Source organism: Wyeomyia smithii, chromosome 2 (genome assembly GCF_029784165.1).
Source record: "Wyeomyia smithii strain HCP4-BCI-WySm-NY-G18 chromosome 2, ASM2978416v1, whole genome shotgun sequence".
NCBI lineage: Eukaryota > Metazoa > Arthropoda > Insecta > Diptera > Culicidae > Wyeomyia > Wyeomyia smithii.
The window spans coordinates 156,684,972-156,709,971 of NC_073695.1; the positions used below are offsets into that span (position 1 = coordinate 156,684,972).

The 25,000-nt window shown below is 36.4% G+C and overlaps 1 protein-coding gene across 6 annotated transcripts in view; it reads left to right on the top strand.

Moving 5' to 3' along the window:
* The window catches only part of LOC129721201 (visual system homeobox 1-like), a 417,650-nt gene that overhangs the window by 366,303 nt on the left and 26,347 nt on the right, over positions 1-25,000 (top strand). For 4 of the 6 annotated variants that reach the window (XM_055673493.1, XM_055673491.1, XM_055673495.1 and 1 more), the window contains one exon: positions 1,207-1,396. In XM_055673493.1, coding sequence (XP_055529468.1) covers positions 1,207-1,396 — 190 coding nt within the window. The remainder of the gene's footprint in view (positions 1-1,206; positions 1,397-25,000) is intronic. The other 2 variants (XM_055673494.1, XM_055673496.1) reach the window with 1 other exon arrangement.

Genomic DNA, 25,000 nt, shown 5'->3' on the forward strand with positions numbered 1-25,000 from the left:
CCAATTCCGCAAAGGGTAGATGGACGCATCGACTTATTCCGGACGTATCCGGATGGGTCGGGAGGCGCCATGGAGAAGTTAACTTCCACTTGACACAGATTCTGTCAGGTCATGGTTGCTTCAGGCAGTATCTACACAGATTCGGGCATGCGGGGTCCCCCATGTGTCCCGAGTGCGCGGATGCGGAAGAAACTGCTGAGCATGTCTTCTTCGTGTGCCCTCGTTTTTGTGCATGCGCGGAGCGACATGATGGTAGTGAGCGGGCCAGACACCACTCCGGACAACCTAGTTCGGAGGATGTGTAAAGACCCAAACATTTGGAGGGCGGTTTGTACAGCCGCCTCTCAAATAGTTTTAGAATTGCAAAACAGGCGACAGGTTGACCACCGACACGCCAGTGTTAGCTAACGGCCAGTCTCCAGGTTAGTTAGCTAAGTTAGCAAAGAGATCTATATATATATATATATATATATATATATTATATATATATATATATATATATATATATATATATATATATATATATATATATATATATATATATATATATATATATATATATATATATATATATATTTATATATATATATATATATATATAATATATATATATATATATATATATATATATATATATATATATATATAATATATATATATATATATATATATATATATATATATATTATATATATATATATATATATATATATTATATATATATATATATATATATATATATATATATATATATATATATATATATATATATATATATATATATATATATAGTATATATATATACTATTATATATATATAATATATATATAGTATATATATATATATATATATATATATATATATATATATATATATATAGAGAGTATATATATATTATATATATATAGAGAGAGGAGTGCGTAATTTTATGCGATTAGTGGCTGTTGAATTCAACGTTGTTCATGTTCTATTTATTGTATATCCAAGTCACTTATAAAAAGGGGTTGTTGGATAGAACATCTGCTCTCAATGCAGTAATTCTAATTCCTTTAGCTTGCAATCAGATGAACCATAAGATATTATTAATTTTGTGTCATACAATTTGTCATGGACTTTCAAGTCACGGTTAACAGACTCATCGTAATTAATATCTCAAATGAATAAGCCTACACATGATATTCAACAGTTTATCTCTCTTTTTCTAGGTATGGTTCCAAAATCGAAGAGCCAAGTGGCGTAAGACTGAAAAGTGCTGGGGCCGAAGTACTATTATGGCCGAATATGGACTTTATGGTGCTATGGTTAGACATTCACTGCCGCTGCCAGAAACTATTCTTAAGTCAGCCAAGGAAAACGAATCGGTCGCACCATGGCTTCTAGGTATGGAGATGAAAAGTAAATATCTTTCTATTTCTACTCTCATTCCTATGATTAAATAGTTATTAAAGGACGCATTGTGTGATAAGAGCATACCAAAAATACATCTTCTCCATTTTTTTGTACAATCTTCCACTATGTATATCAATACATATGAGCCGTTGCGAAACAGAGTGGGCTATGTGCCGTCGAGCAAATTTGTCAGGAGAAGAAATTTTCGAAAAATCTCTGAATAAATTTCTGTTCAACGGATTCTTTCGAACAAAATGTTCTTATATAAAGGTTATGAAGTGGTTAAGAACATGTGATTACATAAAATTATCATTTTTTTGGCGAAATGAGTGATTTTACCATTCCAATGTACTTAGACCATTCTGACTTCATATATATTTTACTGGAATCCTCGTATCGTTTCGGAACAGAGTGGTCTATGTACAAAAACATAAATAAAAATAACGTTAACTCGTACAAAATGTGTCACATGTTAAATGATGTACATGGCATGTCACATGTAACATGTGAGGTGTAACATTACATGTAACGCAACATGTTACATATTACATGATATTTGACATGTTACATTTTTCGTGTTACATTACGTGTAACATGTTACAAATCACGTGAAATATGTTACAGGACAAGTGACAAGTTACATATCACATGTAATATGTTCCATGTCACATGTTACATGATGGTATTACATCGATTTATGTACATAGACCACTCTGTTCCGAAACAGAATGGCCATTCTGTTTCGGACGAAATTTCAACATGGTATAAATCAGCTTTAAAGTTCGATTTTTCGAAATTTCTCTAGTCTCCTAACTTCAGTTTCTTGAGTAGATGCGGTTTATGTAAACTCATTTTTGAAAAAAAAAAATGGTCTTTAGACCACTCTGTTCCGCAACGGCTCATATGTAAACACTGCTACTTGTACAACCATTACGTAAATAGAACAGAGTATTGTAAAGATGAGTTCGTTCTTCCAAACGAAAATAAATTACCTATTCTGTTAGGCAAACAAAAATGCATGTTGTGATATTTAAACATAGCCAAAAACTGAGCCACCGTATGGACATCACTCTCGGCAGAGCATCACGATTTCGGCAATAGATACCAGTTTTGCCTATTTCAGTGATCCACTTTCAATTGCAAAAAGCATAATTATTTAGAACGATTATAAAATCTCTCATTTAAACTTCTCTCACAAAAAAACTTCTCGTAAAAATTAACGCAAAGTATAACAAATGTGCTCAAAACTTTTCTTCAAATTCGAATACGCAATAACATTTAGCTAGAACGTGTAGTATGGGAGAGGGGGGCAGTTTCGGACACTTTTTCTACAGTGTTTTTCAATATTTTTTGTTATCTTTCAAAAAAATCTTAATTCATCCTGGCTATTGGCATCAGAGTATCATATAAGCGTGTTAGTAGTGTGCGATGATGCAATTTCGATTGATTTATTTGAATTTTTCAAAATTTTCTTTTTTGTCCGAATGTGCCCCATGTGTGGGATAGTTTCGGACAGTCCCGGGGCACTTTCAAACAGTGTTGAAAAACTTTTCTAGATTAATGAAAATTTTGTGTTTTTAAACTATTTCGTACATATAAACAGTGACTGAGATCGGATTGCAAACTTCGAAACTCATCCTTTCATTTCAAATTTATTTTATAAAATAAAAATCGAGCAAACTGGCTATGAGGGGGAAAGGATACAAGAACTATTCCATTTTCTCGGCAATATTTGATTGGTTCGAAGTACAATGGCATTCGTGATTGGCAAGTAACAGCGAAACTGGTTCAGTTACGCTGCTTTCTGGAACCTCTTTCAAGTGTTTCAGAACATTGAGAATACGTTAATCCATAATTCATATGGGAACTTTCGATCAAATATTTCTCTAGAAACGTTTCTTCCACGTTCGTAAATACTTGTTAATCTGAGTTTTTGGACGAGTTGCTTCATGATTTTTTCGTTTTTTCGTTTCTTTGATTTTTCAGACGACAGACCAAATTCCGCAGGTATCACAAGCGTGTCTCAAAGACATTGTTCCTTTAGAAACTCTTCCCAGCTCATCTTCGTTGATGCTTGCTCTATCGGTTTTCCTTTTGTAGTTCCGAACCATTTTTAGGACTGAGAATCAGTCTAAATCGATATTTGTTAATAAACAACAATCAAACATAAATTTGGTAAGTGTCCGAATGTGCCCCACAAACGATGTCCGAATGTGCCCCACCACCATTCAAAGATAAATCTTAATTTTATCTAATAAATAAGATCTTTGTTTCCCCGGCGTTATCACGTTTTTTCATTGCATATTAGTTACGAACTAAGGTGGTGTACTTTGTGAAAATCGTTCACAAAGAAATTAGAGAAATACTTACAACTTTAAGCTCAAACGGTTGAAAACATGAATGAAACTGCCCTCATCCGAAACTGCCCCCTTTTCCCCTATTTGAAAAAATAATCAGATTTTTAAAAAGTGAGTTTTTTGAGAAATCTAATGATTATCTTTATTTACTTCGTTTGAAAAAAGATTTTATTCTTACGGTGTATATTTTTTCTGGAAAGACAAAAAGACTATCTACAGCTTTGCTTAAGATTTCAAATAAATCCGCCAAACCTTTTGGCTCAGATAAAAAAAAGTTTTATTGAAAATTAGTACTGTTTTTCTTCATTTTCCATGATTATCCGATCATCAATTTTTAGCTAACCTTCTATAATTTTCGTAATTCGCAGTTCACAATTAAAAAAAAACTACCTAGTGCACACAGTGACAACTATAACCCATAGGAATATCTGTGAAAAGTTTCAGCCTAACTAGAAATGACAATTAACCGTTATGTACTCGGCAATTTTAACACACGTAAATACTCGGCAGGGTACCCGGGTACCCACCAAAATGAAATGCTTCTTACTTCTTTAATTCTTGACCGATTTTCAATCTTGGCCCGTCAAAAGATTGGAAAATTTGTCTATTGTTAGTATACGGGACCTAAAGAGCCATTGGTTCCCATATGGTTCCTGCAAATCCAGATGTCCGGGGCCAGGTTCAAGATGCGAGACAAATTTTAACAATTGGCAATAAAACCAAACAATATCGGTATCGGAATCCATGAAATCACTCCAGAAGTTGACTTTGATAAATTCTGAGTTCATTTTCCGAGTTATCCTTGAAATGACCACTCTGGAGCAGATTCCTGTGGGGCCATATATGGCCACCAACATGAGTGGATAAAAACCCTAGTAATATGCATATCAAAATTCTTGAAATCACTCCAGGAATCGATTCACATCTATTTAGAGTCCAACTGATGGGTTGTCCTCGAAATGGTCGTACCGGAGCAGATTCCCATGGGGCCCTATATGGCCACCAACATGAGTGGATAGAAACCCAGCAATATGTATATCAAAATTCCTGAATTCACTCCAGGAATCTTTTTTGAGTTCATCTGTCAATTTGTCTCCAGAAGGCTATTTCCAAAACTTATTCGAAGCTTTTTCAGTTCAGAATTTAATGACAAAGGCTTCATATTTTTATTTAGAGTTTTCTGGCCCATTGCAAATCGTTTATTATTCTAAGTTTTTGCACGAATAACAAGTCGTTTTGAGTCTGAAACATAACAAATATAAAAAAACTTAGTAATATGAATAAAAAAATATCAAATAACAAAATTAGCAATCGTTGCAAATGTCCTTGCTGTGCTCGTTGCATATTGGCTTGCAGCATGCTGTACACGTCTTCCTTGTCTTCCTGCGTTTATTGTCCAAATTTTTGCAAATGTGGCAGACGCCAGCTTGTGGGACTCTTCCAGTTGAGTCTCGTTTGACCGAGGTAGATGTATCAGTTGCAGTTGTTGATCCGAGTTCTTTGCCAATAACTTGCTCATATGCATATTGCTAGGGTTTCTATCCACTCATGTTGGTGGCCATATAGGGCCTCACGGAAATCTGCTCCGGTGCGACCATTTTGAGGACAACTCATCAGTTGGACTCTTAATAGATGTAAATCGATTCCTGGAGTGATTTCAAGAATTTTGATATGCATGTTGCTAGGGTTTCTATCCACTCATGTTGGTGGCCATTTAGGGCCCCACGGGAATTTGCTCCGGTAAGACCATTTCGAGGACAACTCACCAGTTGGACTCGAAATGGATGTTCATTTTGTGGGTACCCGGGTACCCTGCCGAGTACTTGCGTCGTAAAAAATTTCGAAGCCCCCCCCCCTTCGACCATCCTTGTTTCAACAAACAGACTAATGATGGAAAATGGTTTATTTCCACTAGTTAGGAGCATTCCATAAGTTTCAGCTGTCTAAGTTGACGTTATCCTTGGTTTTTGAAGCAATAAAGCCTGAAAAGGTACCCGGGTACCCTGCCGAGTACATAACGGTTAACAACTGCTCAAAATGAGAAAATGTCTCAGTAAAGTGCAGCAAATCGGTATGCTTATATAAATACGCTGAAAACCATACTATTTACAAATATAAATATGAAATTTACAAATAGTAAAATGTTGGATTTACCAGCCTTTACTCAAAAAATATAATCTGCCAAAGCAAGGCAAAGCAAAGTCTTGGTGCTACATTTCGATTCGGAACTCGACCTTCTGTTTATTACACACAGACTTCGCAGCCAACTATTTAGTGTACAGGACAATTGCGGGGTTAGCGCTACGATCCTACTGACACTAACAGTCTCTCCCGAGCTAAAACTCGAACCTACGACGACTGGCCACTGCCACTGCCACTGATAAAAAAATAGTTAAGAATGATCACACATCAGGGGCTCAGTCTTCCTGCTTTATAACGTTTAATTATTCGACCTAAGCAAGTTCATCAATCTTCGTGGCAGCTTATTCAAATGAAATAATTAATGAGCGCGATGAATATAAGTAATAGCAATAAAATCTTTTCATTATTATATGAGCTACAATTTCATAAAGCTGAAAAAATTGAAAAAAGTTTCAGAAGAAGCCCCAAACGATAGTACTAAAATACAGGCGACACCTGACATGACCATCAGTCCTAGATTGAAGGAACGAACAGCTTCGAAACCCTCCGACCATTTTTGATTTGATTGAATCTTAGCACACGTATTTAGCTTAGCAAACTGAGCATTTTTCACAGATGGAGAGATTTTTTACACCCGTGAGTTACATTCTAAAAGGGCGAATGCCTTTTGGCATAGGTTTTATTCGAAGCATTGTAGCCCAGAAACCGTTGGTTGTATAGAAAAACTGTCTGAGAATAAATTGTAGGGAATTAAAAATGCAGTGCACAAAAAAAAATTCTGCTCAAAAAAAAAAAAAAAAAAACATTAAATTTCAATTAAAAAAAGAAAGTTGAATTTTTTTTTAATTTTTGTTTTAAAGAAACTTGATGTTAAAACGCAACTTTTAAAAAAAAGTCCAGGATGGAGAAATGAAAAATAATCTTTTTATGGTAGATTGATTTTTTTATAAAAATTCTAATTCAAAAGTTAAAAAAAAAATATTCTGATGATTTTAAAAGATGGAGAGAGTCATTTTGAATCAAAAAGCTCTTGGTAGTTAACATTCTAAAGGCATTGGTTTTCGAGTTATTTCTAATTTAAGCTCGAAAAATTATTAAAATTTAGAAAAATACACGTTTTTCTTAATTTGTCCGTGGTTCTCCAGCAAAAACCATACATTCATTGGAATGCTTGATCAAAAATCACAAGAAGGTTGTATGCAAAGCCACGACCGCAAAGTTGAAGTAGAATACTTTTACAAGAAAGATAACCCGGCTGCTTGCGTGTCAGTCATTTTTTCTAGTAAATAAACGTTGACCGTTCATTGGCAGTATTGTAATTTCTTTTTGTCTGATATTTTGAATGAAGTTAATTGAATATTTTTAAATTTTGTGCAAATGAGAAGTTGAAGTGCTGCCGAATTGTAATATGTACATTTAATACGACATCATTAAACGGGAACGGAACAAAGGCTACGGTTATGCAGAACGCGAATGCCGGCGCAATGCGATTCGCCTTACCGTGGTGAAATGAACAGCTTTTTTAAGGCAAAGTAGAGCTATACATTTCAACAGACTTCGTCTTGCCGAATCGCATCGCGCCGTTATTTGCGTTCTGCATGACCGTAGCCAAACACTAAGCGACGCAAACACGTAATAATAATCAGAGTATGCATGTAGATGAAGAAAATTAACTTTGGATTATAGCGCAAAACGAGAAAATATTAACTCTTCAAATATTCATTTGTGTTCTTCAAATTTCAGTTGTTCAGTTTAATATCCGATGAAATGTTTGTTTATTATCTGATGAAGCTCTTATATAGGCCAAATGATGCATTCCCAATTTACTAGGTCCATAACTCTGCCGACCGTGCTTGGGAAAGCGCGGTATAACGACCAATCAGAGGTAGAATTTTGTGTTTTGACAAGGCTTAAGAGTTTTCAATAGTACAATAGTTCGAATGATAAAATTGCAATTTCATGCATTTGGTAGGAATCTTAGAAGGTTTTATAATCGATTGCTGCAAAAACGAAGGAAATCCATCGAAAACTAACCGGTTTATTAGCATTTGAAGTTTTTCTCACTTTTTTCAGTTTTAGATTTTCATTTCACATCCCTATGTAGCCGAACTTCCTGAGAGAAGTATTCTAATTCAAAATTTAATCTTCATTAATTCATTTGTTGTCCTTATAAGGACAATTGTTCAATTTATTATAGGATGTAGTGTTTATCTTACATCTCTGTGTTACCTTGATAGTGAGGACTAAGGCGCACGGCCAACACAATGAGAAAGGTGTTTTCACATTGCAAACTAGACACGGCTTTACTGGAGGAAGTGTTGGCAAATGCATCTACCGCTAATACCACCGCTATCATACGAAAGCGCGTCGTTTCATGTGGGGAATATCAGCAACGAAAAATGACGCGCGTCTAAGCATAACCTGAAATGTTTCGCCGTGCTGCTCCTATTTACCTTTACATTGGCCTCAGGGAAGTACCGGCTGCATCTGCATCCACCGCTGAGGCTGTTACTATACTGCTATTGGTAACAAAAGCTATTAACTCTTCAAATAAGTGTTTTATTTGTTCTCAAAAGAACAATTGTTGAATTCAAAATCGGATTTACGCAATCGCATCTCTGTAATATTACCGACAATAATATTCTTCTGAACAAAATGATACAACTTTCCCATTAGGCCTCTGCCATAATAGACGCGAAAAGTGACGCGAACCGATTCGCTCGGCTGTAGGTTAATGTACAGCCATCAGTAGAGCTGTACATTAACCTACGGCCGAGCGAATCGGTTCGCGCCGCTTTTCGCGTCTACTATGGCAGAGGCCTTAGAGAAAGTTGCTGGCTGATGTATTCACTTCATGCAAGCCTGCTGCTTGATGCTTCCCGCTACCACACTGAAACAGCATTTTAGTGAAGGGAGTGTCGTTGCATCAGCTGACCCTGCTACTATCGATGCTGATATACCCGCTGCAACAGCTACGCTATGCATAGCCATGCCACAGTTGTGGCCGCTATACGCTGGCCCAACTGCTGAGCAACTGCAACGCTATCCGTAGCCATGCCACAGTTGTGGCCGCCATTGGTATCCGCTGTACCTGCATCTGCTGGCCCTGCTGCTATCGATGGTGAGATCCGCTGAAACTGCTAAGCTTATCCGCAGCCATGCCACAGTTGTGGCCGCTATCCGCTATCGATGGTACCCACTGCTCGCTCCCGCTGCTGCTAAGGGAGGACTGCTGTCGTCGCTGTTCAGAACTATTATGAGCGGCTTCGACTAAACAGGCTCTTATATAGGGATGAAAATAGGAATGAATTATTTTTTGTACGTGATGGCATGATATAACTTGAAAAATATGTGTGACTTCATTCCGGCTCAGAGCGATCATTTGATAAGCTCCACCTCTTTTTTCAGATTCTAAAGTTTTTCCTCAGTTTCGTAGCACGGATGCACAAAAATGATTTCTTGTCGAGCCGGACCGATAGCACTCTCATTGAAGCAACAAAATAACATGTTTTGTGTCGTGTTATGCAGCTTGGTTGAAAAAAATGTTCCCGTCCCCGTGTCGCATGTAAGCAGATTATTGCGTTCAGTAGACAGTAGATAGTGTATCCAGCGAATAAACACCGATGGTGCTCTCACACACGCAACGGTTTTTAACCCGTATCTTATTGCGGTTTGTAACATCAAGCGATTTCGTTTGCTCGCTGTTGCGTGGTGCATCATGTTGCAACTTGGCAGCTGGGAGACGACGAAATTCTGTTTATACTGATTGATTGAATCGACTTCATATTTGCTCTGCATAGTCGAACTAACTGCTTTTGTGAATGCGTACTAATGCTAATCGCGCCTTTGCGCTGCCCCTACAGTGGGGGGTTTACTAAATAAAGTAAAAGTAAAAATTAGACAACTACAACAGAATTTGATTGCATCCCGCACAGAATGTCTGCTTGTGTTGATGCCAGAAAATTATTAACCTTCAATTATTTTTTATTTGCCCTGAAAAAAGCATGTTGCGGTTCAAAATCGGTTGCTAATTACAACCTTTGAGCTGCCCTAACATTGGGGGAATTAAGATACACGGACAACATGCACTGTGGAAGCTATTTCACATTCAGTAAATTAGACGGGTGCGACAAATTTGAATTGCTAGGATGCAACACAGAATGCTTGCTTGCGTTGACAAAAATTATTAACTTTCAATGACTTGTTTATTTGCCTTAAAAAAGGCATTTTGATTTTCGAAATTGGATTTCCTGATGGCAATCTTCATGCTGCCCCAACACGGGGGGAATAATGGCAGTCTGGCGACACACGCTGAGAAGAACCGCGCTGCTCCTGAGACGTGATGACCAACCACAGGGCAAGTGATTTGTTTAATTTGAAGGCAACCACAGGCGCAACCGGCTGCTATGGTCTGTTACTGCTGACTCAGCAGTAACAGACCATAGCAGCAGTGCTGAGTGCCGATATCTGCTGTTACTGCTGTCAACGTTGTGGACGGTCCATCCAGTTCACCTTCCGACTAATGAATGTAGCTAGTTTTCGCAGAAACACTCTTTTATAGCCGAAGGGTGCTACGTAATAGGCCACGCCTTTCAGTTCAGGTTTACCATTTCCTTATATTCTTTAGACGAATTATTCCACAATTCGCATTTGATTTTTGTATCGAGCGAATAAACACCGATGGTGCTCTCACACACGCAACGGTTTTAACCCGTATCTTATTTAGTGATGGGAAACTTATCGATACTTATCGATAATATCGAAAAATGCTGGTCATCGATATTATCGTTAATTTTTTGACGTTAACGATAATTATCGATATTATAAGGGTGAGCACAAGCTTAGATTATTGAAACATAGATATCCAACTCAACCAACAATACGGGCAACAAAAATGTGGCGCCCCTCCGAGTATGATGGCGGTTGGGTGAACTACATTTAATGAGCACACACAGAAAAATATTAAGGTTATTTTCTCTTTTTAGGCTTGGTCAGATTTGTGTGGTGTCTTGGACAAACTAATCTATATGGTCTAGATAATAATAATAATTTATTACAACAGGAGAAAAATATATGTCAATGTCTGAGATGACCATGATATGAATTATTTATTTTGATGATAGTATGTTCGTCGTTCATAGTCGTTTCAACAATATGTTTTTAAGCATAACCAAAGATGACTAGTACACAATACGTCACTCTTGCAGTATGCAGCGGACACGAGTTTCGCTGCGCGTGAACGAAATTTGAACTAATTTGTATACTGTTATTTTGGTGATGACGACAAGGTGGTGAAAGGTGAAGCATGTTTTTCAATATCATTATATGGTCCTGTCATCTAATTTTCAATATCCTTATATAGTATTGCCATCTTGTTTTCGTTTTCATCTAGCGGATTGACCATGATAAATCGATTTTTCTAATAATCACAGTTTTAAGGTTATCAGATGGCACCGTTATAAAGGTGTTGCGAGCAAAATGTATGAAGTCAGGTATCTTGCTCTAGTCATCATTTGTTGTTTGTACCAATTTTAATAGTCGATTGCGAACCACTTTATAGCTTAAATCCCTTCGCGGAACTCGTTGGGTTAATAATTCTGCTCCAGCCGTCAAATAATGCTGTAGAATGTTCTCCTATTCGGTTTGTAGCTTCCGTTGCAGATTATTGTTTGTGATCTCATTCATTACCAATTTCACTATCCCTTGGTTGAATGTTTAAATCGATTTATTAATATTTGCAAAGAACGAAGAAAATCAAATTTGGAAATTTTCACTCATCCTTTTAAGATCTATTTAAAAACCAGAATTAATCCACCTAGTGGTGCAGAAACCTTTGTTATACTAACTACCTATTACTTTATACTTATTAGACCAGTAAACCACAAATCGTATACCAACGTAAGTCCAATTCCAATAATGAATAAAACGAATTTAAAAGATAGTTTTCAGAGGGTGAACCAAATACGATCATTGAATTAAAGCTTGACGTGGGTTTCACAAATATTATGGATGTTGTCACTGGAGTATATGAGTGTTATTTTTTCGATTACAAACCAATTTTTAAATGCTAGCTAAAAGCAACTCAAATTTTTTCTTGAAATAATCGAATTTGAGGAAACAGTAATAGATAACAATCATGCTGCTTTCATCCTAGAACAGCAAATATGTATATTAGTTTAATGCAGTTCTTTTTTTTAAATCCCCATAAACAAGGTTTGAATATCGCTTTTGCTTTATAAATCGCAGGACCTAGAATTATGAATCAGCATCTTATATTTTTTACGAATTGAAGCAAATTTCTACAAACTCGTTCTCGAAAAGTTATAGTTCAGAATTATACAGGAAAAGGTCTAGGCAGTATGATAAAAATTTTAATGAAGACTTTATAAAACTTGCTGCGATAACGAGGAGCGGAATAAGATGGATACTCTGTTTGCACTTAGTCTTAAATTAGAAAGCAATATTTATATCTTACATGAGCATAGTGTATCATATCATACAGATAAGTAACTTTTCACCTGCGCACACTAGTAAACGTGTATAGCCATGTTAAGTTGCTTCAGTTTCATCCAAACTGTAAATCATCGCATCTCGTTGTTCACAATTTCTCAAAACTTTTTCCTTATTTTGCCAATTACGTTTACCATCAACTGTAGATTCCTGGTCACGAGCAAGAAGTATATTCAGAACTGAATTCAAACATAAAATAAGTGTACAACCGAAAAGTTTTCCAGCTGTTCAAAATGTAGCATTGTTAACGGGTGGCACTAACAAATTCGTACGTAAATAGGTCTATACATTTTTGGTAAAGCTTTTTAAAATATCTGTATCGCTAATTATGTTACATTTGAACACTTTGAGATCAGATTTTGCTACAATGTTTGGCTCCCGAAAGCTGTAGAAGATTCTTATTTTTGAATCTGGGTACAACGTACAATTTTATATATAAATTTCAAAAAAAGTAAGGACGGAAGCTTCGCAAGGCAGAAAAGGAGCTAAGTGAGCATTGCAGTTTCCTCTAAAATCTAATTCAAATTTTTAAGAAAAAGCTAGAGGGTAATTTATTTACATCAGTTAAGACGCACTACGAAGAGTATAAAAATTATGCATTGTTGTCGATGATTGTTGATTTCTTTTAAGGAATGAATAGCGATACGAAAAAAAAGAAATAGAGGGTTAGAGAAGAAGAGAAAGCAGGGAGATGAATTATCCAGAAAGTAAAATATCCCATGTCTGAAATATACTTCGGTCAAACTTTTACAGTTCAAGCTGCCAATAAAAATTCGCACTTAGTATGATTTTTAAAGTACTCTAGGCCGTTCATTTGAGCATGCGAACATCAAAATCGGAATATGCGTTCTGTAAAATAAGTGTTTATTTTGTAATTTTCTTGTTTCGATTCTGATATACTATACATATAAACAACATATTTACACATACATACATACAAGCACACATACACATACATACAGAAATTGTTCAGTTCGTCGATCTGAGTCGATCGGTGTATAACACATGGCTCTCCATGCCATTCATTTTGCCTTAAAAGTTAAATATCTTATGTAAAAAATACTCTTCGATCAATATTTTGAGAACTAAGCCACTAATCAAAAATCCACTCGGTAGCATTCTGGGGGAGAACAGTAGCTTTCGTTTGCGTATAAGATCATCAAAATCGGATATTGCGTTCTGTAAGAAAGGTGCGTTAGTATTTTGCGGCACATACATACAGACAACATACATACACACACACACACATACACACGAACAGACATTGCTCAGTTCGTCGAGCTGAGTCGAATGGTATATAAGGTTCGGCTCTCCGGGCCTTGGATCTATTTTGCGTTTTTCAACCGATTTTATAACCTTTGTTTAGTATAACAAAGGTAAAACGATGCAATATTTATTTTGGTGAATCTTGGATCAAACCGAACTACCAAGGGTTGAACAAAATCGACCCAACATAAACTGGAGGAGAATATGGGGGAATATTTCTTCAAGCAGACTATCCTCACACTACCGTAGCGATCTCTACATGCTGGTCAACGAAAAAACGGAACATCGCCGCCTGATGCATGTAATCGGTCGGGCCAACGATCCGCATTGTCAACACTGCACGATGGGCATCGAAGACATCAAACACAAATTCTCCGATTGCACTCGAGTGGCTGCTGCGTGGGCGTACGTGCAACAAAGAATGACAACATTGCTAGGAGGATGGTATAGACCATCATTCGACGATCTACTGCGACCAATTTTGGACAACAATCAGTAACTAGAAAAAATGATATTTTAAAAACCTTAGTGAAATACATCAACTTTATTAATTCAAATGTTAATAGCAGAATCGATGTAGGAGAATTGGATTTGAATTGGATTGGATGAATTCGACAACTTAGTACTGGAGAACTTTGAAAAAATATCCAAACTTTTTGCACTATCTCATAAAAAGCAATGATACGAAATTGTAATAAAATGCATTTTCTTTGGCTCGCCAACTCTTATAATATGATGGACATGCATAGCGGCAGTCTATTGGCAATTGTTTAGTTTAACTTGGAACTGTTTAAATTTAAAGTATCTGTAACCCAACAAACAATTTTTAGTTCCACTAAAAATCCAAATCAACGAAATTGTTGCGCCAAAAAAGTATCCTGATTTATACAGGAGGTAGACAAAATAATTGAGATAAATAGAATTCTCTCGGATTTTAAATGGCCAGAACTTTACGAAAAATGAATCAATTTTGATAACTGGTTTCATTTCAATGGAAAACAGTATTATATTAGTATTACTTGGGAACTTGGTGTGACCAACCTACACCGAAAATGTTTCGGATTTCAAGAGTGTGTGTCAAAGTGTACATTTTTGCAACGCATAGAACGTTTTAGGCAACTAAATTGTCTATCTAAAATACTTTATTCAAAAAAATCTGAGATCACCGATATTTTCTAAAATCCTTTTTTGTTCTTAAAATTATATTTTTTTCAGAGTAGGATCTTAAACTCATTTTTTTATATTTTTGAAGGAAAGTTCAGATAATTTTTACAAAGATATATTGATTCATAAGAAAAAGGTTCAAACACAGTTAGGTTTTCTTACGCGGGGGATACATGCCTCGTGAAAAAACCATGTTAATTCAAAAATCCGCTTGATAAACCGCTTAAATTCAAAAATTCGCGTAAAAACCACGTTAATTTGAAAATCTGCATAAATAACCTTTTAGAGAAAATCCGCGTGAAAATAGTCTGATCTATTTAAATGTTAATCCAGATAAATTGCTCTATGACCTACACACCCACAATGTTTGATTGAATTCTGCTAGAGTGCTGCAAGCTCAAGGAAAATTAGTACCCAACAGGGAAAAAACCGCCAAAATCAACACCCATACTTAATAACTTCATACCTCGATGATTCCTTGGCGAATTTCCAATCTTTGGCTACCAATGAACCCGAAATAAATTCTTATTTATTGACAACATATAAACCTAAGTGAAACAGAATATCATAAAAAGTTCTACGCGTTGCAAAAATGTACACTTTGGCACACACTCCGGAAATCCGAAACATTTCCAATGAACCTTGGTCACGTCCAGTTCTCAAGTAACACTAGGAAACTAGGACAGTTTTCCAGTAAAATGAAACCTGTTTTGTCAGAATTGATTAATTTTTCGTGAAGTTTTGGCCATTTAAAAATTGACAGAATTTTGCCTGCTTCAATTATTTCCCTTATTATACAACCTTCAAAATAAACTTCGGCTTGAAACTACTCCGTAGAAAACACTCTCGGCGTAAAACCCGAAGACTTTCCAAAACAAACTGTTTAACTCGTCCGGTTGTTTGAATTTTCATTTGCAGTATCGTAAGATTTGTCATTCAAGGCCTTAACACAATGGATACGTTGCGGCTGCGTTTGCGGCAATTTGACAGTTAGCCCATACATTTACTGTCACATTGACGTCAACGCAACGCAACGTATCCATTCTGTTTGGGCCATCACTGTCTCTGTTTTTAACAAATTTATATAGCAAAATTGCATTTGTTGAATAACGTTTGCGGTTAAAAAAAATGGACAAAAATTGCCGATTTTTCATGGGTTTACCTTCAATCGCACTGACGAAACTACTCATGCATCATCAATCATAGTAACCCATGAGTTAGCAAAAAAAAAATTGACAGCCCTATCAGTCAAACTCTAACTGTGATGGCGAAAAAAGTGAAGCTACTCCGTTCAGAAGTGTGCGCGTTCAAAGAACGGTACCCCGCCGCGTCAAAAACGGACATCGTGCGGCACTTTGTGGACCCCGGGTATGTCGGTTTTGGCATCTACAACATCTTGACACAATTAGACAACGATCAGAGCATCGAAAGAAAGCCCGATTCCGGACGGCCAACGACCCTGAGCGACAAGAAGCTTCCAAGGAATGCTAAGGAGGAAGACCGAGGGAAAAGTGGCTAAATCGCTGCGTGCACTTGGCAGATAGATTGGTGCGTGCTCTAAAACAGTGAAAAAGCATCTGGAGAACATGGACATACATGCAGGAAGCGGCAGTCCCGTCCACTGGTCTTGGAGCTGCAGGCAATGACGCAGCGACAGCGGTTGAAGATGGTCAAGTCAATTTTCCCGGTGAATCGCGACGCGGCAGTGGTATTGGACGACTAGACCTATCTCACCCTGGATGGCAACGACTAGCAGGGCTCTCCGTATTTTACCTTCCCCACGAAGGAAGTGAGCATCGAGGTAAGGTTTATTTCACAGACCAAGTTTCCCAAGAAGGTGCGGCTGTTGCTGTCAATCAGCGAGAAAGGGATGTCAAAATTGCTCTTCTTTCGCTCCGGGCTGGCCGTGAACGGGGAAATTTATAGTACGAACAGGGTTGCCACATTTAAATCTGTGTTTTCCCTTGAAAAAATCTGAACATCTGTATCTGGAACAAAAATATCTGTAAAAAAAATCTGTGTTGTTTAAACACAAAGAACTTTGTATTTTTTTAGTTTTTATAGTACATAAACGAAATTTTTAGCTTAAAACGTGTGAGGAGTTGGAAATATATTCAATTTGCTAAAAAAAAAATTAATGTCACTTAATGTACTTTTCGACGAAAATCTGTATATCTGTATATACAGATTCTGTACCGTTACTTCGGCCAAAAATCTGTAAAATACAGATTAATCTGTACATGTGGCATCCCTGAGTACGAAGTGCCTGACAGAAGCTGCGTCGTTCATCAAGAAATACCATAAGCGCGAAGACACGGTGTTCTTGCCAGATTTGACGTCGGCCAACTATTCGAAGCGATCGTTGGAGAAGATGGAGCGGCTGAATATTGATGTGGTACCGAAGTCGGCGAACCCGCTCAATGTCCCCCAGCTGCTTCCCATCGAGAATTTCTGGGCAAATTTGAAGCGCAAGATCTATTCCAACAATTTTGTCTCGAAAACGGAGGAGGAATTAAAAAAACGAAGAAAGAGCTTAAAAACATGGCTACACGCATGTTTTCGTCCGCCACGGCGAATGTTCCGGTTAACTGTCGGAAGGCTGCACGCAAGGACGTAATATTTTTTGTGAGGAAGCTAACATGACAACCTTCCATGGGAAATTTATCCAACTCTATTATCTGTCATAGTTTTTTTTTCCATCGCCATCTGAAATAGTTTTTTTTCATCATCTGAAAAAAAATTTTTCACCGCAAACGTTAGCTGTCAAATTATCGATACTTATCGATAATATCGATAAAAGTCTCGGAATTATCGATTGTTATCGATGTCCGTTCTGGGCGATATTTCCCATCACTAATCTTATTGCGGTTTGTAACATCAAGCGATTTCGTTCGCTCACTGTTGCGTGTTGCATCATGTTACAACTTGGCAGCTGGGAGACGACGAAATTCTGTTTATGCTGATTGATTGAATCGACTTCATATTAGCTCTGCATAGTCGAACTAACTGCTTTTGTGAATGCGTTCTAACAGGGCAGTTTATTATTCAATGTCGGTTATGCTGATCGCAGCCTTCGCGCTGCCCCTACAGTGGGGGGTTTACTAAATAAAGTGAAAGTAAAAATTAGACAACTACAACAGAATTTGATTGCATCCCGCACAGAATGTCTGCTTGTGTTGATGCCAGAAAATTATTAACCTTCAATTATTTTTTCATTTGCCTTGAAAAAAGCATGTTGCGGTTCAAAATCGGTTGCTAATTACAACCTTTGAGCTGCCCTAACATTGGTGGAATTAAGATACACGGACGACATGCACTGTGGAAGCTATTTCACATTCAGTAAATTAGACGGGTGCGACAAATTTGAATTGCTAGGATGAAACACAGAATGCTTGCTTGCGTTGACAAAAATTTTTAACTTTCAATGACATGTTTATTTGCCTTAAAAAATGCATTTTGATTTCCGAAATTGGATTTCCTGATGGCAATCATCATGCTGCCCCAACACGGGGGGAATAATGGCTGTCTGGCGACACACGCTGAGAAAAACCGCGCTGCTCCTAAGACGTGGTGACCAACCACAGAGCTAGTGCTGCAGCTAAGGAAGGACGACTGCTGTTGTCGCTGTCTAGAACTATTATGAGCGGCTCCGGCTGAAACAGGCTCTTTTATAGGCCAAATAGCATGTTTTCAATTGCAAGGTATATGATTCTGTCGACCGTGCTTGGGAAGCAAGCATATAACGACCAATCAGAGGTCGAATTTTTCGTTTTGACAAGGCTTTACTATTTTCAATAGTACAATAGTGTGAATAATAAAATTACAATTATCTTATTTTGGGAAGAATCTTAGAAGATTTTCCAATCTATTGCTGCAAGAACGAAGGAAATCCATCGAATACTAACCGATTTATTAGCATTTGAAATTGGACATGTTTTTCACTTTTTTCGGTTTTAGATTTTCATTTTACATCCCTATGTAGCCGAACTTCCTGAGAGAAGTATTCTACTTCAAAATATACAATTCATTCTTTGACAACAAGACGATTGGGCAAACGGTTTTCAAGAAAAGAGTTCTGAGAAATCACACACTATAACAACTTCGCCAGAACAAGTTCAGATACTTTTTTAGGATATTTTTCCTGTTTGAGCTGTGCCAGTGATATCGGTGAAACGTTGATTCCAGCTAGGCCTTTGTTGAATAATTTTATGTGTTCTGGAGTATTCTTTTTGAATGCTTTCTTGAGAATATGGTGATACGATTAATGGTATCTCCGCCAATTCGTATACAGATGCGGATGGTTGCAACTCCGTCGGTAAAATGTTTCTTCCGCATCCTGATGTTGATGGTTCCATAAATGAATTGTGTGGATTCTCTTCGAGATCAAATTCATCTTTCACTTCGATACAATATAATCTACACGAATCGAGTGCTTCTTGAGCTGTCCTACAGATCAGACGTGTTTTCGGTTGCTTGTGGACTGGTCTTTGACTGCCTATAGCTTCAAAGTTTGTGTTTTGTCAGTGTGTCTTTTAAAGACTACCTGAAAGTTATTTCCCATCAGTCTTTCTCAAGACTACCTACTGTTGAATTTAACATTTGTTTAAACTTTTTCCGTATCACCTGAAATGGCAGGACGAAAAAAGAAACCACGCATCGCTGCGGGGGGGAAAAGAGAGGCATCTCTTTCTGACACTTCGAGTGTCTGTAGTGACAATCCTTTTGATATTTTGCCTGAGCAAAAAGCTGGTGAAATAGAAGTTATTAGTAATGAAACTATACAATATGTAAGATCTTTAAAAAAGGAGAAAGTTCCACCTATTGTGGTAACTATTTCTTCTGAATTCAATATTTTCAAAAAGGAACTTACCTATCAAATTGGTCGTAGAGGCGAATGCCGCTTATTAGCCGACTCTATTAAGGGTCGTAATCGTCTTATTCAGTATTTAACTGAAAAGATGTATAAATTTTTTACATATGACACTAAGTGCGCCAAGCCGTTCAAGGTCGTATTGAAAGGTCTCACCATCGATCAAACCGTTGATGAGATCAAACTTACTTTAACAGAATTACTTGGCATAGTCCCTACCCAAGTAATTCTAATGAAACAAAAATCACGAGGCGAAAACCGTCAGCGCACTGGAATTTCCCTTGTTAATTATTTAATTCATTTTAACCGCAGTGAGGTTAATAACTTAATTTTTTTTTGAAAAAGCACATGCTTTATATAACGTGCGTGTAAAATGGGAAGCTTATAGGAAGTTTGGCGGAGGTGAAAAGCATATCACCCAATGCCGTATTTGCCAACGTTATGGCCATCTGTGCAAGAGAGTAAAAACTTTCGCTGTGCGAATTATAACGGCAACCATATGTCAAGTTTTTACCAATGCCCAGTTCGTTTAGCAATTGTTAAGGCAAGGTAAGGTAAACAAATATCAATTTCCCAATCAAAACAAACTTCAAAACAAAATTCTCCAAGCGTACCAGTACCGCCCACTTCTTCTACTCCTTTGCATACTCGTTTAACATATGCCCAGGTTACAGGTAGTACGAACATTCTACCGCCTAATGTTGGTAGTTCGAAAATGACCATTAATATGGGAGGTAAGCAAAACACGGTGGAAAATCAATGTACACCTATTACCCCAGCTAATATTGCTACCGAAAATATTTTTTCTAATGTCAACTGCCTGGGGCCCATTACGGCAGGTAAACTTTCTTTTCTGCAACAGGCAATGTTCGATCTCATGAACGCCATGTTGCAGGCAAAATCAATGTTTGAAGTCATTCAAATAGGTACAAATTTTACAATTAAAATTGTTTCTAATTTAAAAGTTAGCAATGATTTCCAATAAACCGATCAAAATTTTAAATTGAAATGCTCGCTCATTGAAGGCCAATGAGAATGAGCTTTTTAGTAGTTATTACTGAAACATTTTTGAAACCTAACATAAAATTAAAATATGATCTCAATTACGTGGTTCATAGATATGATAGGATTCAGGGTTCCGGCGGTGGATTTGCAATTGTTATTCATCGACGAATCAAACATCGTGCGCTTCCCCATCTTGAGACGAAAGTTATTGAAACTTTGGGAATTGAAGTTCAAACTGAACTTGGGATTTTATTTATTGCCGCAGCATATTTACCATTTCAATGCACACGCGAGCACAAAAATTATTTTAAAGGTGATTTACAAAAACTCACCAGAAATCGTTCGAAATTTTTGATAATCGGCGATTTTAACGCTAAACATCGATCATTGAATAATTCTCAAAGTAATTCCAATGGCAAAATTTTATTCAATGATTGTTCTTCAGGATACTATTCTATTTTGTCTCCGAATAGTCCAACATGCTTTTCTTCTGTAAGAAACCCATCAACAATTGATTTGGTGCTAACAGATCAAAGTCATGTATGTAGTGATTTGATCACACATGCTGACTTTGATTCTGGCCATCTTCCAATAACTTTTTCTTTATCACATGAATCAGTTTTAAACCCTATGAGCTCTGTTTTAATTATAACAAGGCTAATTGGGAAAGATACAAAACTCATATTGAGAGAAATTTCAATAATGAGCTTGATTTGCAAAACGAAGTGAATATTGATTCCGCTTTGGAAGCCTTAAAATGTGCAATTATTGATGCCAGGAATTATTCTGTTCCAAAGGCTCAAGTGAAATTTGATTCACCAATAACTGACGAAAATCTTCTACTTCTAATTCGTTTGAAAAATGTCCGCAGACGTCAATATCAACGTTCTCGTGACCCTGTTTTTAAATCTAATCATAAAGATTTACAGAAAGTGATTAAACATAGATTTACTCTTCTGAGAAATCAAAATTTTGAGACTAAAGTTGAAAAGTTGAAACCATATTCAAAACTTTTTTGGAAGCTGTCGAAGATTCTTAAGAAACCTTCAAAGCCTATTTCAGTTTTAAAAGATGGTAAACGTTTTCTTGTATCTAATGAACAAAAGGCTCGAAGACTTGCTCAGCCGTTTGAGAGTGTTCATAACTCATATTTCAATTTTGTGAGTCCAATTGAAAATGAAGTCACACGTCAATTTGATTTAATTTCTTCCCAGAATTTTTTACCTGCAGAAATAATTGAAACTAACTTGAATTAGATTAAATTAATTATTAAAAATTTCAAAAATATGAAAGCACCTGGTGACGATGGAATCTTTATTATATTAATCAAATATCACCCTGAGAGCACAATGGAATTTCTAGTGAAAATTTTCAATTGCTGCTTCAAAATTGCATATTTTCCCAAATTATGGAAAAATGCAAAAATTACTCCAATTTTAAAACCGGATAAGCATCCAGCTGAAGTTTCAAGTTATCGATCAATCAGTTTGCTTTCTTCAATAAGAAAACTGTTTGAGAGAATTATTCTTAACAGAATGATGTCACACATCAACGAAAATTCAATTCTTGCAGAAGAACAGTTTGGATTTCGCCATGGGCATTCCACTACTCAACAATTGCTCAGAGTTACTAATATGATACGAGCTAACAAATCTGAAGGTTATTCCACTGGAGCTGCTCTTTTAGACATAGAAAAACAGTGACAGTGTTTGGCATAAAGGTTTGATTGCGAAATTGCAAACTTTTAATTTTCCAATTTTCCTAACCAAAATTTTAAAAAATTATCTTACTGATCGAACCCTGCAGGTTGTCTATCAGAATTCAAAATCTGATAGATTTCCTGTCAGAGCAGGTGTACCTCAAGGTTCAGTCTTGGGTCTAGTCCTCACAACATATTCACTTCAGATCTTCCTGATTTGCCTCCAAGATGCACAAAGTCATTGTTCTGCGATGACACAAGCATTTTCGTAAAAGGAAAAAGTCTTCGTGTCATATACAGTCGATTGCAGAAAAGTTTAGATATTTTTTCTTCCTACTTGCAAAAGTGGAAAATCTCTCCCAATGCTTCTAAAACTCAAATGATAATTTTTCCTCATTAGACTAGGGCTTCTTTCCTCAAGCCAAACAATAATCACGTTGTTAAGATGAATGGGGTTATTTTAAGTTGGTCTGACAAGGTTAAGTACTTGGGACTAATTTATGATAAAAAACTTATTTTCAAAGAGCACATTGAGAGTATTCAAGCCAAGTGCACCAAATATACGAGATGTTTATTTCTTCTCATTACCAGGAATTCTAAACTTTGTTTAAAGAACAAACTTTTGATTTACAAACAAATTTTTAGACCAGCAATGCTTTATGCTGTACCGATCTGGTCAAGTTGCTGTTCAACAAGGAAGAAAACGCTCCAAAGGATTCAGAATAAAATTCTGAAAATGATTTTGAAGCGTCCTCCTTGGTTTGGTACACTCGAATTACATAGACTTACTGGTGTTGAACCATTAGAAGCTATGTAAAATAAAATTATTAACAATTTTCGACAAAAATCGTTGTAATCTTCTATTGCTACGATAAGCTCTCTTTATAGCCAATAAGTTAGCAATTAAGTTAGTTATAAGTTTACTTCCCCCTCTCTGACAAAAAGGTTCAAATCCCTACGAATGATAAGTCCTAATTGCGAAAGCAAACAAATCCTAACAATTAAAATTACAAATTTTTAACAGTGTTGAGAAGTCACCATTTGTGATTGGACACACATACTCCTTATTTACTAATATTTACCATAAATACTTAAGCTACTAACAAATCCAGAGAACCACGGACAAATTAAGAAAAACGTGTATTTTTCTAAATTTTAATAATTTTTCGAGCTTGAATTCAAAATAACTCAAAAACCAATGCCTTTAGAATGTTAACTACCAAGAGCTTTTTGATTCAAAATGACTCTCTGCATCTTTTAAAATCATCAGAATATTTCAAAAATGTTTGAATTAGAATTTTCAGAAAAAATAATCTAATATAAAAAAAATATTTTTCATTTCTCCATCCTGGACTTTTTATTTAAAGTTGCATATTAACGTCAAGTTTATTTAAAAATAATAAAAAAAAATCAACTCATTTAGTGAATATGAAATTTATTGTTTATATTTAATATTTTTTGGTCAAAAATTTTGTTTGTACAGTGTATAATTTTTCATGATGCATTTTCAATTCCTTGCAACTCATTCTCAGACAGTTTTTTTTGTACAATAAACGGTTTCTGGACTACAATGCTTCGAATAAAACCTAAGTCAAAAGGCATACGCCCTTTTAGAATATAACTCATGGGTGTAAAAAATCTCTCCATCTGTGGAAAATACTCAGTTTGCTAAGCCAAATACGTGTGCAAAGTTTCATTCAAATAAAAAATGGTCGATATTCGACCATCGGTCATTTGGCGCGATTTGTCTCGTATTCGGTGTGGCCCTGTTGGGGAAGTAAAGTATTTGGTGTAGCTCCGTTAGTTAAGTTATGGTAGAGTTGCCTTTCGGACATCGATGATTTGCACAGTGCTGGCATAATTCATTCAACAGATAATTGGAGAAAATTAATGTGAATAATATTCTATTCTAAATGGAGTGAATAATAATCTGAGCGCCAATATTCGTTTGAATATCGCTCCCATATGACTAGCAGAATTACGTATGTCAAGATAGTTGAGCACTCCTAACTCCCTTTTTTTACTTCCGGCATTCAACATGGGCTGTATTTTTTTTTTCTTTGCTGTTCATGGATGACATGAATCCAAATTTCAAATGTCTGAAATTATCGTAAACTACACAACACAGTAGAATCACCCAGTTTGTGCAACTTGGTTTAGAAGCCTTCAATAATTGGCGCTTATTTGCTAGAATCACCCAGTTTGTGCAACTTGGTTTAGAAGCCTTCAATAATTGGCGCTTATTTGCTGGATGCCCCTCATTGTGCCTAAAGACCATATTCGAAATAACGCAACCAACAGAAATGATCCATCGAAATCATTTTTTAGCGGATATTTTCGAAACTCTCAAGGAATAAATAAACACATATTAGGTATGTTTTCGCAAAGTTCGTTTAATCACCCTCCTCTTCTAGACTCAATGCCCGTACCTTGAATTTCATGGTACCCATCAACTCCTGTGCCGCACTTCCGCCATCTTTCTCTCACACTTTCATCCATTTTTCCTCTCCCTTAAAAATTATTCTGAATACAAATCACAGTAGAGTCATCGGACACTCTAAATAGACGATTTGATAACGAAAAACCATTAAAAATAT